This window comes from Schistocerca cancellata, chromosome 6, assembly GCF_023864275.1.
Source record: "Schistocerca cancellata isolate TAMUIC-IGC-003103 chromosome 6, iqSchCanc2.1, whole genome shotgun sequence".
NCBI lineage: Eukaryota > Metazoa > Arthropoda > Insecta > Orthoptera > Acrididae > Schistocerca > Schistocerca cancellata.
In genome coordinates, this window is record NC_064631.1 from 690863863 (window position 1) to 690877048 (window position 13186).

A 13186-nucleotide genomic window follows, 5' to 3' on the forward strand; every position below is an offset into this window, starting at 1 on the left:
TACAAGGATGGTTTCCGGGGGTAACAGACTGGGTAGGGATTCCAGGCGTTCGAGAAAGTGGTTGGTGTCTTTGATGAAGGATGGGAGACTGCATGTAATGGGTTGAAGGTGTTGATCTACGTAGGCAGAGATGCGTTCGGTGGGGGCTTGGTAACCAGCTACAATGGGACGGCCGGGATGATTGGGTTTGTGAATTTTGGGAAGAAGGTAGAAGGTAGGGGTGCGGGGTGTTGGTGGGGTCAGGAGGTTGATGGAGTCGGGTGAAAGGTTTTGTAAGGGGCCTAAGGTTCTAAGGATTCCTTGAAGCTCCGCCTGGACATCAGGAATGGGATTGCCTTGGCAAACTTTGTAAGTAGTGTTGTCTGAAAGCTGACGCAGTCCCTCAGTCACATACTCCCGACGATCAAGTACCACAGTTGTGGAACCCTTGTCAGCCGGAAGAATGACGATGGATCGGTCAGCCTTCAGATCACGGATAGCCTGGGCTTCAGCAGTGGTGATGTTGGGAGTAGGATTAAGGTTTTTTAAGAAGGATTGAGAGGCAAGGCTGGAAGTCAGAAATTCCTGGAAGGTTAGGAGAGGGTGATTTTGAGGAAGAGGAGGTGGGTCCCGCTGTGACGGAGGACGGAACTGTTCCAGGCATGGTTCAATTTGGATAGTATCTTGGGGAGTTGGATCATTAGGAGTAGGATTAGGATCATTTTTCTTCGTGGCAAAGTGATATTTCCAGCAGAGAGTACGGGTGTAGGACAGTAAATCTTTGACGAGGGCTGTTTGGTTAAATCTGGGAGTGGGGCTGAAGGTGAGGCCTTTGGATAGGACAGAGGTTTCGGATTGGGAGAGAGGTTTGGAGGAAAGGTTAACTACTGAATTGGGGTGTTGTGGTTCCAGATTGCGTTGATTGGAATTTTGAGGTTTTGGAGGGAGTGGAGCTGGAAGTGGGAGATTGAGTAGATGGGAGAGACTGGGTTTGTGTGCAATGAGAGGAGGTTGAGGTTTGCTGGAAAGGTTGTGAAGGGTGAGTGAGTTGCCTTTCCGGAGGTGGGAAACCAGGAGATTGGATAGTTTTTTAAGGTGGAGGGTGGCATGCTTTTCTAATTTGCGGTTGGCCTGTAGGAGGATGCTCTGAACAACCGGTGTGGATGTGGGAGAGGAAAGATTGAGGACTTTTATTAGGGACAGGAGTTGATGGGTGTGTTGATTGGCTGAGTGGATCATGAAATCCTCCCCACTCCACCAAGAGTGTCTTTCCGCCGTCCACCTAACCTTCGCAACCTTTTAGTTCATCCCTATGAAATCCCCAGACCACCTTCCCTACCCTCTGGCTCCTACCCCTGTAACCGCCCCCGGTGTAAAACCTGTCCCATGCACCCTCCCACCACCACCTATTCCAGTCCTGTAACCCGGAAGGTGTACACGATCAAAGGCAGAGCCACGTGTGAAAGCACCCACGTGATTTACCAACTGACCTGCCTACACTGTGAAGCGTTCTATGTGGGAATGACCAGCAACAAACTGTCCATTCGCATGAATGGACACAGGCAGACAGTGTTTGTTGGTAATGAGGATCACCCTGTGGCTAAACATGCCTTGGTGCACGGCCAGCACATCTTGGCACAGTGTTACACCGTCCGGGTTATCTGGATACTTCCCACTAACACCAACCTGTCAGAACTCCGGAGATGGGAACTTGCCCTTCAGCATATCCTCTCTTCTCGCTATCTGCCAGGCCTCAATCTCCGCTAATTTCTAATTTCAATTTGCCGCCGCTCATACCTCACCTGTCTTTCAACATCATCTTTGCCTTTGTACATCCGCCCCGACTGACATCTCTGCCCAAACTCTTTGCCTTTACAAATGTCTGCTTGTGTCTGTGTATATGAGGATGGATATGTGTGTGTGTGCGAGTGTATACCTGTCCTTTTTTCCCCCTAAGGTAAGTCTTTCCGCTCCCGGGATTGGAATGACTCCTTACCCTCTCCCTTAAAACCCAAATCCTTTTGTCTTTCCCTCTCCTTCCCTCTTTCCTGACGAGGCAACCATTGGTTGCGAAAGCTAGATTTTGTGTGTATGTTTGTGTTTGTTTGTGTGTGTATCGACCTGCCAGCGCTTTTGTTTGGTAAGTCTCATCATCTTTCTTTTTAAATATAAATATCATGAAATGGTTAGAGGAGAAATGCAGAGCTGTAGAAGCAGCCATGACTATGGTAACTATCAAGGTGGCAAGCCAGTAATAAGTAAAAAATGAGTGGTTGAAAGGTAGAAGGATATATAGAAGGGCTGTGTAAAGGAAAGAAACTGGAAATAAAGAATGAAGTCGATGAAAATCAGAAGGAAGGTATGAGAAGAATTGGGAAGATCACTGAAAGATCTAAGTCAAAACAGGGCACCTGCTATTGATGACATTCCCTGAGATTTGTTGAGTTCTTTGGGAGGGTCGCCATGACAAAGCTATTCCACTAGGTACACAGCAAGTACAAGACAGGCAAAACACACACAGACTTCAGGAAGACAAGTGCTGACAGATGGAATATTAGCACATCAATTTAGTAAGTCATGATTGTCTAATATTATTGCAGATTATTTACACAGGAAGGGAATGTCTGGTAGAAGCCAACTTGGGAGAAGATTAATTTGGTTTCCAGGACATCTAGGAATGTGATAGGCAGTACTGACTATATAATTGAGAAGATAAATTGAGTAAAGCAAACCTGGAGACAATTTTGAGTGGCATACACTCTTGAATTTTTGAAGGTAGCAGGGATAAGGTATAGTGTGTGAAAGGTTCTGCAACTTGTACACAAACCAGACCACAGTTGTAAAAGTCATAGGATATTAAAGAGAGGCAGTCCTTGAAGGGGCAGTGAGACAGTGTTGAAACCTATCTCTCTGTTGAGCATCCACTGTAGGAAACCAAACTGGATTTTGGTGAGGAATTTAAAGCTCTGGAAGAAGAAATAAATCTTTGAGGTTTACTGGTGACATTGTAATTTCGTCAGAGATGGTGTGTTGAAAAGATTTTATCAGATGAGCATCAACAGAAGTAGTAATACAAGGGAGGTGTTACTTTAGGAAATTAGACTATGAAACAAGACAAAGTCATGGACAGGTTTTGCTGTTTGAGAAGGAGAATAACTGACTATGGCTGAAATAGAAGGATTATAAATTGCTGAATGGCAATAGCAACCAAAGTTTTTCTGAAAAAGAGAAATATTTTGTCTAATATAAACTTAAAAACAAGGATAATAAACAGTCCATGCAAGAGGAGAATGGAAGCTTTTGGACTGTGGTGCTACAGAAAAATGCTGAAGAGTAGATAATTAGATGGTAGATAATTAGATGGCACTAATAACGAGCTGAAAGTGGGAGAAATAAGACACAGTATGAGGTGAGACATGAAAGATTAATTAGGCTATGGAGGTAAGTGCAGGTGGTAAAATTGTGGAGGAAGATAAAGGGTTGAGTACAGTAAGCTGATTCAAGTGGATGTAGGTTGCAGTTGTTTCACAGAAATCAAGAGGCTTGCACAATATAGACTAGTGTTGAAAGTCACATCTGACCAATCTTTGGCCTGAAGACACCAAGAACAACAACATTGTTATAATTTGTTTCCGCTATTCATTTAGTGTCTTATATCTTATTTTACCCCTTTTTCCCATGCATCCACCTTTCATTTTACAGTTTTACTGATATTTGTCTTATGGCCATATGATGTTACATTGTTGAGATATGTTTTCCATCATCTGACATTCCATTTCTTTGCAAGATGGATAAAGTTCGTCATTTGTACATTTTCCTTTATGTTCCAATAGCATACTTGCTTATCTAGGATTCAGGTATAAAGATATTCAACAGCTCCCATGTAACATAAAACACCAAACTGTTAATCTCTACAATCTGAAAAAAAATTGAGAAAGATACTTGATTGCCATTCTTTCTAAATATGACCGGAATGTCTTAGACTTGAGGATTGAAAAGTTCCTTAACTACATATAAAGTCGCAATGTTCATTGTATTGCTGTATGATTATCAGGACAATATATTTAAAGCCATAGTTAATTATTTTTTTGAAATGTATGAATGTAATCAATTAGATATTAGGTGGTCAGTGTGTGATGTGCTTAGGAAGTAGCAACTTTCACTAGGCTACGTGTAACTACCTTATGCTCAAGTAGTATTAAGCAGAATAGTGGTAGTTTATTGGTAATACAGTTGAAAGATTACGTTTCTGTGACTTTCATTTCTTTAGTTAATGTGTACCTTGACTTGCCACACATCCAGGAAAGTTCTTCTGCAAATCATGATGTATGAATTAATTATTTATAGAAAATAAGCAAATAAATATATGGTAACTCAAGAGAAAGAACATGTTTCCAAAGATATTTCTGATTTTTATCCCTTATCTCTGAGGTTCATCGCTTCATTTGTGTTGTTAATTTTGTATGGAATTTTTAGTTTATTACAACTGAGATTTTAAAGTGCATACAACATCCCCTCCACTATCACTCTCACCATCTGCCCTCTCCACTTCCCCCTCACACCCTCTCTCCTGTCCCCCACAATGTCCCCTCCTCCACCCTCTCCACCTCTCTCCATCAGCCACTTGTCCTCCCTCTAACCCTCCATTTCCTGTCCCTCTCACCTTCCATTTCCTGTCCCTCTCACCATCCTTCTCCTCTTCCTCTCACCATCCTTCTCCTCTTCCTCTCACCACCCTTCTCCTCTTCCTCTCACCCTCCTTAAGCCTCTCCCCTCCCACTCACCCTCCCACTCAACATCATTGTCCCTCTCCTCCCAACCTCCTTGCCACCCTCCCCCTTCTTCTCAACCTCCCCCTTCTTCTCAACCTCTCCCTTCTTCTCAACCTCCCCCTTCTTCTCACCCTTTCCCTTCCTCTCGCCCTCCACCTTCCTCTCGCCCTCCACCTCCCTCTCGCCCTCCACCTCCCTCTCGCCCTCCACCTCCCTCTCGCCCTCCACCTCCCTCTCGCCCTCCACCTCCCTCTCGCCCTCCACCTCCCTCTCGCCCTCCACCTCCCTCTCGCCCTCCACCTCCCTCTCGCCCTCCCCCTCCCTCTCGCCCTCCGCCTCCCTCTCGCCCTCCCCCTTCCACCTTCCTCTCGCCCTGCCCCTTCCCTTCTTTCTCCACCTCCCCCACTATCTTATCCCTCAGCCCCTTCCCATCCCCTGCCTCTCACCATCACTTCATGCCCCTCTGCCCTCGCTCAGCCTCCTTAGCCCTCCCTATCTTCCAGGCCCCTCTGAACTCACCCAGCATCCCTCGTCCAGCCTCCTTTGCTTCTCATCTCCACCAAAACCACTGCTCTCCTACCCTCACTCTTCCTTCTTCTTCCTCCCCCCCCCCTTTCCAGTTGATACACCACATCCTCAACTCTACTGTCCCTACAGCCACTAACCCATGGCACTGAAATAACACCATGACCTCTCCCCATTCCCAACTTTGCCATCTGATCTAGCTCCCCCTCTGCCTCACCTCCCACCACCCTTGCCCGCTCCCCACTGCCACCCCATCCCCTTCCCACTGCCCTCACCTCCCTTCCACACCTGTCCATTGCCCTTGCTATCCACCTCACCCTCCACTCTTGCCACATGTGCCCACTATCTGTCCTTACCATCCATCATTGTGTACGCCCTCACTCCTTGCCAAATGACATCTACATCCATGCTTGTCCCCAGCTGTTCTACCAACCCCTCAGCCCCAGGCTTTGTCACACAGCTTTGACCTGATTCCTCCTCCTCCTCCTGCCATCACCCTACAATCACTCTGCCATGTGCCTCTACCCTCTGTCAAACGTCCCCCGCCCAGACCTCACCATTGCACCTGCCCTTGTCTCCAGCCATGCTAACTCCCAACCAACCTCACCTCCACCCTAAGCCCCTCCCCACACCAAACCACATCTATGCCCTAATCCCCCCCCCCCCCCCTCATGTGACCTCTCCTTTATACCATCTCAAAGTTGCCTCTGTGCTAACCCCCCACTGTTGCCTCCACGCCAAACCCCACCTGTGCATCTGCACTAATCACCCACTCACCCCTCACGTCTGCACTAACCACACACACACACACACACACACACACATACTCTAGCATCTGTGCTAACCACACACACACACACACACACACACACACACACACATACACACACACTCTCTTGCATCTGGGCTAACCACACACACACACTCTCTTGCATCTGGGCTAACCACACACACACACTCTCTTGCATCTGGGCTAACCACACACACACACTCTTGCGTCTGTGCTAATCACCTCCCCCCTCACATCTGCACTAACCACTCACCCTCGCTCTTGCCCTCGCTGTGGCTAAGCCATGTCTCTGCAATATCCTTTCTTTCAGGAGTGCTAGTTCAAGAAGGTTTGCAGGAGAGCTTCTGTTAAGTTTATTAGGTAGGAGACGAGTTACTGGCAGAAGTAAAGCTGTGAGGACGGGGCGTTAGTCGAGCTTGGGTAGCTCAGTTGGTAGAGCACTTGCCCGCGAAAGGCAAAGGTCCCAAGTTCGAGTCTCGGTCCGGCACACTGTTTTAATCTGCCAGGAAATTTCACTCACCCTCGCATCTGCCCTTAGCTACCTCCCCCTTCACCACAGCCCTACCCATCCTCTCCTCTGTTCTCAATCCCCGACCCTTCATCTGAGCCCTACCTATCCTCACCTCTGCCCTAACACCCCACCCACCTCTTTCTTCTGCCCTAACATCCCCCATACCTTCGCCCTAATACCCCCTTCGCCAGAGCTCCAACACTGTCCCACACCTCCATCAACACCTCCACCCTAGCATCTTACCCCACCACCCACACCTCAACCCTAGCACACAATCAAGTGAGGTGGCATAGTGGTCAGCGCACTGGACTTGCATTTGGGAGGACGACAGTTCAAACCTGCAATGAGCCATCGATATTTACATTTTCCACGATTTCCCCAAATTGCTTCAGGCAAATGCAAGGTGGTTCCTTTGAAACTGCATAGCCGACTTCCTTCCCCATCCTTCCCTAATCTGATGGGACTGACGACCTGGCTAATTGGTCCACTCCTCCAAATCAACCAACATGTCTAAACACCCCACCCCACCCCACCCCACCACCTAATGCCCCAACCCCACACCTTGAGCTCTGCCCTGATTCCCCACCTCCCACATCGTCTCCACTCTAATCACTAACACAAACATACTCTCCTCTACCATAACTTCCCACCCCAATGCACTCACCTCTGCCCTAACCCCCCACCCTTGCCTCTGGCCTAACCCTCCAACATCTGCCCTGGCCTAACCCCCCAACCTCACCTCATGTATAACTCCCCACCTTCATCTCTGCCCTAACCCTCCCTCACCACTGCCCTAACTCACCCTCCTTGCTTTTGTCCTAACCCCCCTCCTTGCTTTTGCCCTAACCCCCCACCCTCACATCTGCCCTAACCCCCCACCCTCACATCTGCCCTAACCCCCCACCCTCACATCTGCCCTAACCCCCCACCCTCACATCTGCCCTAACCCCGCACCCTCACATCTGCCCCCGCCCTCACATCTGCCATAAACCCCCACCCTCTCATCTGCCCTAAACCCCCACCCTCGCATCTGCCCTAACCCCAACAACCTCACATCTGCCCTAACCCCCCACCTTCGTATCTGCCCTAACCTCCCACCTTCGCATCTACCCTAACCCCCCCACCTTCGCATCTACCTTAACCCCCCCACCTTCGCATCTACCCTAACCCCCCACCCTCGCACCTGCCCTAACCCACCCACCCTCACACCTGCCCTAACCCCCCCACCCGCCCACCCATCTGCCCTTACCCCCCCCCCCCCCACCTTCGCAACTGTCCTAACACTCTCACCCTCACCCCTGCCCCTACCCCCACTCCCCACCCTCGTTTCTGCCACTACCCCCACTCCCCACCCTCGTTTCTGCCACTACCCCCACTCCCCACCCTCGTTTCTGCCACTGCCCCCACTCCCCACCCTCGTTTCTGCCCCTACCCCATCTCCCCACCCTCGTTTCTGCCCCTACGCCCACTCCCCGCCCTCGTTTCTGCCCCTACGCCCACTCCCCGCCCTCGTTTCTGCCCCTACGCCCACTCCCCGCCCTCGTTTCTGCCCCTACGCCCACTCCCCGCCCTCGTTTCTGCCCCTACCCCCACTCCCCGCCCTAGCCTCTGCCCCTACCCCCACTCCCCGCCCTAGCCTCTGCCCCTACCCCCACTCCCCGCCCTAGCCTCTGCCCCTACCCCCACTCCCCGCCCTAGCCTCTGCCCCTACCCCCACTCCCCTCCCTAGCCTCTGCCCCTACCCCCACTCCCCGCCCTAGCCTCTGCCCCTACCCCCACTCCCCGCCCTATCCTCTGCCTCTACCCCCACTCCCCGCCCTAGCCTCTGCCCCTACCCCCACTCCCCGCCCTAGCCTCTGCCCCTACCCCCACTCCCCGCCCTCGCCTCTGCAGTAACTTCCCTCATCTCTGCTGTAACCCCCTGCTAGACCCTGCCCTAACCCCACCTCTGCCGTACCTCCTCGCATCTGCCGTACCTCCTCGCACCTGCCGTACCTCCTCGCACCTGCCGTACCTCCTCGCACCTGCCGTACCTCCTCGCACCTGCCGTACCTCCTCGCACCTGCCGTACCTCCTCGCACCTGCCGTACCTCCTCGCACCTGCCGTACCTCCTCGCACCTGCCGTACCTCCTCGCACCTGCCGTACCTCCTCGCACCTGCCGTACCTCCTCGCATCTGCCCCACCTCCTGGCCTCTGCCCCACCTCCTGGCCTCTGCCCCACCTCCTGGCCTCTGCCCCACCTCCTGGCCTCTGTCATACTTTATTGACTCTGCTCTAACCCACCAACCTCTTCTCTGCTCTAGCCCCCCATTTTTGTCTGTGCCCTAACCTTGCTCCCACACTTGCCCCTGTCCTAACCTCCACCCTCTCCCATGCCTTTGATCTCAGCCGTTGGGCTATGGAATTTCCTCCCTGCCCTCGCTACCGGGTCTCCTTTGCTCCCAGTCTCTCCCCTAGCTTTGCCCTGGTCTTCCTCCTTGCCCTCGTCACGACCCTTGCTTCTGCCCTAACCTTAACACCTGCTTCTGCCTTAAACCTCACCTGCCTCACCCGTCCCTCTGCCTTAACCCTCACCCAAGCTTCTGCCTTAACCCTCACTCTTGCCATTGGCCTAACCCCCACCCTTGCCTCTGCTTTAACCCTCGCCCTTGCCTCTGCCTTAACCCTAACTGTTGCCTCTGCCCTGACTCTCACCCTTACCTGTGCCCGAACTCTCACTCTAGCCTTTGGGCGATGACCCTGCGCCATGACCTCTTCTGTCCCTACACCTGACATTATCCTCATCCCTGCCCTTGCCTCTCTCCCCTTCATCTCCTCTGTGTTTGCATCCACTGCTCCCTCACTTCCATTCATGGCCCCCTTTCCCTCCTTACTGCATCTTCAAAGCCCCCACTCTCTTTCCATTCCATTCTTGTAGCCCTCACTCCTTCCCCGCTTCATCTGCCCCCATCCTCTCTCATTCCTCATACATGTACTTGGCCTCTCTGCCTCTCTCTTGCTCCTCCCCCCCCCACTGTCCTTCTCCCCCTCTCCTCCCCCTGTCCTTCCCCCCCTGTCCTTCCCCCCCTGTCCTTCTCCCCCTGTCCTTCTCCCCCTGTCCTTCTCCCCCTGTCCTTCTCCCCCTGTCCTTCTCCCCCTGTCCTTCTCCCCCTCTCCTTCTCCCCCTCCCCCTGTCCTTCTCCCCCTCCCCCTGTCCTTCTCCCCCTCCCCCTGTCCTTCTCCCCCTCCCCTTCTTCTCCCCCTCCGCCTTGCCCCCTCCCCCTCTCCTCCCCCTTCCCCTCTCCTTCTCCCCCTCTCCTTCTCCCCCTCTCCTTCTCCCCCTCTCCTTCTCCCCCTCTCCTTCTCCCCTCTCCGTCTCCCCCTCCCCTTCTCCTTCTCCCCCTCTCCTTCTCCCCCTCTCCTTCTCCCCCTCCGCCTCTCCTTATCCCCCTCCCCCTCTCCTTACCCCCTCCCCCTCTCCTTCTCCCCCTTTCCTTCTCCTCCTCACCCTCACCCTCTCCTCCTTACCCTCACCCTCTCCTCCTTACCCTCACCCTCTCCTCCTTACCCTCACCCTCTCCTCCTTATCCTCACCCTCTCCTCCTTACCCTCACCCTCTCCTCCTTACCCTCACCCTCTCCTCCTCACCCTCTCCTCCCCTCCCTCACCCTCTCCCTCTCCTCCTCACCCTGTCCCTCTCACCCTCACCCTCTCCTTGTCCCCCTCCCCTTTCCTTGTCCCTCCCTACCTCTCTCTGTCCATCACTTTCCCTCTATCCCCTGTCGATCTACCTCATTCCTCCTTCCAACTTGCCTCATTCTTGTTTCCCAGCTGTTGGTTCCTTTCTGTTCTGGCCCCCTTCATCAAGAGCTTGGAAAGCATGAACCTGCAAAATTACTTTGAGCAATTTCATATGTAAAGGAACATCACAAAATATACTTCAATAATTATATTGCTTGTGATTCTGTTAACAGTATGCTCCATACAAGACAGGTGGCACAGGGACTTTGGCAGACCGAGCTCGTAAGCTTGGTTTGGAGGCTCCGGCAATGGCCATATTAAATGGAGAGGGAGAAATAGTTTGCAGTAACTTGGTACAGCCAGGAGTAAAAGGACGATCAACCATTCAGGAAGTGATTACTGGTTGTCAGCATATAATAGCTGATGCAATTTCGAAAGATGAGGCCCTTATCGACTTTGTTAGAGAATTGTGAGTACAATTACCGAAAAAATGTATATATTTTCATATGTTAGATAACTTTCTACTGTTTTCTGATTATATTTTTTGTTACAAAAACTATTTTGTTTTCTTTTGTCAGTATTGGCAGCCATTTTTTTTTCATGTGCTACTTAAGTAATGCTTTACCATATAAATAATAAAAGATCCGATCTTCTGTAACTGAATGTTTTGTTGGTGCCTATCAAAGATGTTTTGCCCATTCATGCTGGGCAAATTCATTGGTAAGGACATTAAAGTGACAGTGGTTATACGCACTAGAAAAAAAACCAGAATTTTTTCCATGTTGCAGAACAATGAAGTTATTTTTGTTGGTTTGCAAAAGGAATTTGGCTTTTATTAATATTTTCCACAGAGGTAGCCAATTTATTTGAAACAAAGTGTTTCACTTCACTCTGCTGGCTTGTTTCAGCTGTTCGCTGAACTTCAAGTGCACTTTTTCGGCACCTATGGCATAATGCTATAATAAAGAAACCAATTATGAAATAATACATTACTGGTACTCCAGGAAAATCTACATTCCGAAAACCACACTTAAAAGCTCAGTACCATTTAGCAACCTACTTCTGGTGAATTTGGATGTATGAATGCGCACTTTAAGCCAAATTATGCAATTTAGTATGGTTTATGAAAATCCAGTGCTCTTGGAGTGTTCTGATCTCGTTTCTTTTCTGACGTAATATAAGATCTGTTAATGATATATATGTATGAACATATTGAGATGTTCACCTGAAGACAAATAAGCAGGCAAATTTGGTCAGTAGTATTGAATAAAAAGTTTTGTTTCCGATATACTGACAGCTTTAGCAGAATTTTACAGATCTGCCTCCTATGAAACCTAATGTTTTTTTATCACTAGACATGTTTCAACACATGTGTGCTACAGTTTATAAGCTTGACGTTATTTCTTAAAGTGTGTTGTTTGCATCTTAAGTTTACAGAATGCCTTTCTTCGGTAAATTTTAGACTGGTAGCATACCATGTTTTATCATTGGAACTCTCCACAGGGCTTTGTATTTACTCCTGCAGTAGAATATAAACTGCTAGTTACACAGTTTCTTGGCTTCAAAGATAACCTTGTTAATTTTTTTTATACCATTTGAAAAATCACAAAAAAACATTGTCTGTTGTTCTGACAAAAGTCAATCAGGGTAACTTTTTACCAGTCAGGATATCTTTGTACTGTTTAGTACTTTTGTTTCCAATGGGTGCTGATCCACTTACTTACATTATTATGTACTAAAAGTAACAGTTTTATTACTTTTGTGGTTTCTAATTAGTATTTCAGTTGTATTTCCACTATATTACAAACTTTCACACTTGTGGTGATGGCGACAGTGATTTAAGTTAAACAATGCCAGGTCTATCAAATATCGTGATACTTCAAAATAAACCTGCAATACTGAATGTAACATTGTTTGTTTTTGCTTCTTATTAACCCCCAATTTCCTCCTGGCATGATCAAAATTAATCCAGAGCATTAAATATAAGACAATTTCTATGTTTAAGATTGGTTTAAAGTTATCCTAAATGACAGTGTAACTTTGTACCAGTATTAAAATAAGATTTTACTCTAATAGAGCATAGTTAGTGTACATTTTCGCTTTCCCAAGCAATCAATAACTATAAATGTAAAATGTTACAATGTCTGTTGTGATGTTTAACATTATCTTGTTTACACTGCTTTCAACAAATGGAAAAAAGTGGTATAAAGTTACCTCAATTGGCTGTATGCAAACTATTGTTTTTTTTGTTTTTATTTTTGCAAGAAATTTGTATTCCTTCTTACTAGCTTTTTGCTGTATTGTGTGGAAACAAAATGCTAGCTGACAGTATTTCAGAGTACTGATGAAAAAATCTTATGTGAAAGTCACCACATAGCAAAATATTAGGATATTTTGAGTTTTCAAATGAATATTATGCCAAGGACTGCTTTGTTATTTTGCATACTTTACCTGGATAGGATATGATGAAACAATTGTCCTCAGTACAATAAATCCATAAATGCCCTCCGAACAACATGCTGCACTGCAGCACATGGTCACATGATGCCCCACCAAGCACAGAATTCTAAATAGAAATGCGACAAATGCATATGAGTAAACACCAAGCATGGAAATCCTATGTCATTGCAGCTGCACATGCGCAGTAATGACTGTTTTCTGGCGTTCTCTGGCAACTGTTCAAAAGAACCTATTTTTAACAGGTCATGGGAAAATATTGCGAATGGTGGCTTGAGAAGCTTTACTTTCAAAGTAAATTTCCTTTTAGGCAAGATGAATTATGTTATTTGTGAGATGAATTCCTTAAATTACAAATCATTTGACTCATTCTAAACTTAATGTGTTGAGGACGAGCCACATAGAAAAATTTTAGGTGCAGAAGACCAGC

General features: G+C 48.4%; 1 protein-coding gene across 2 annotated transcripts in view; it reads left to right on the forward strand.

Moving 5' to 3' along the window:
- LOC126191369 (S1 RNA-binding domain-containing protein 1) overlaps positions 1-13186 on the forward strand; it is a 263508-nt gene that overhangs the window by 129940 nt on the left and 120382 nt on the right. For both annotated transcript variants that reach the window (XM_049932214.1, XM_049932215.1), the window contains one exon: positions 10533-10768. In XM_049932214.1, coding sequence (XP_049788171.1) covers positions 10533-10768 — 236 coding nt within the window. The remainder of the gene's footprint in view (positions 1-10532; positions 10769-13186) is intronic.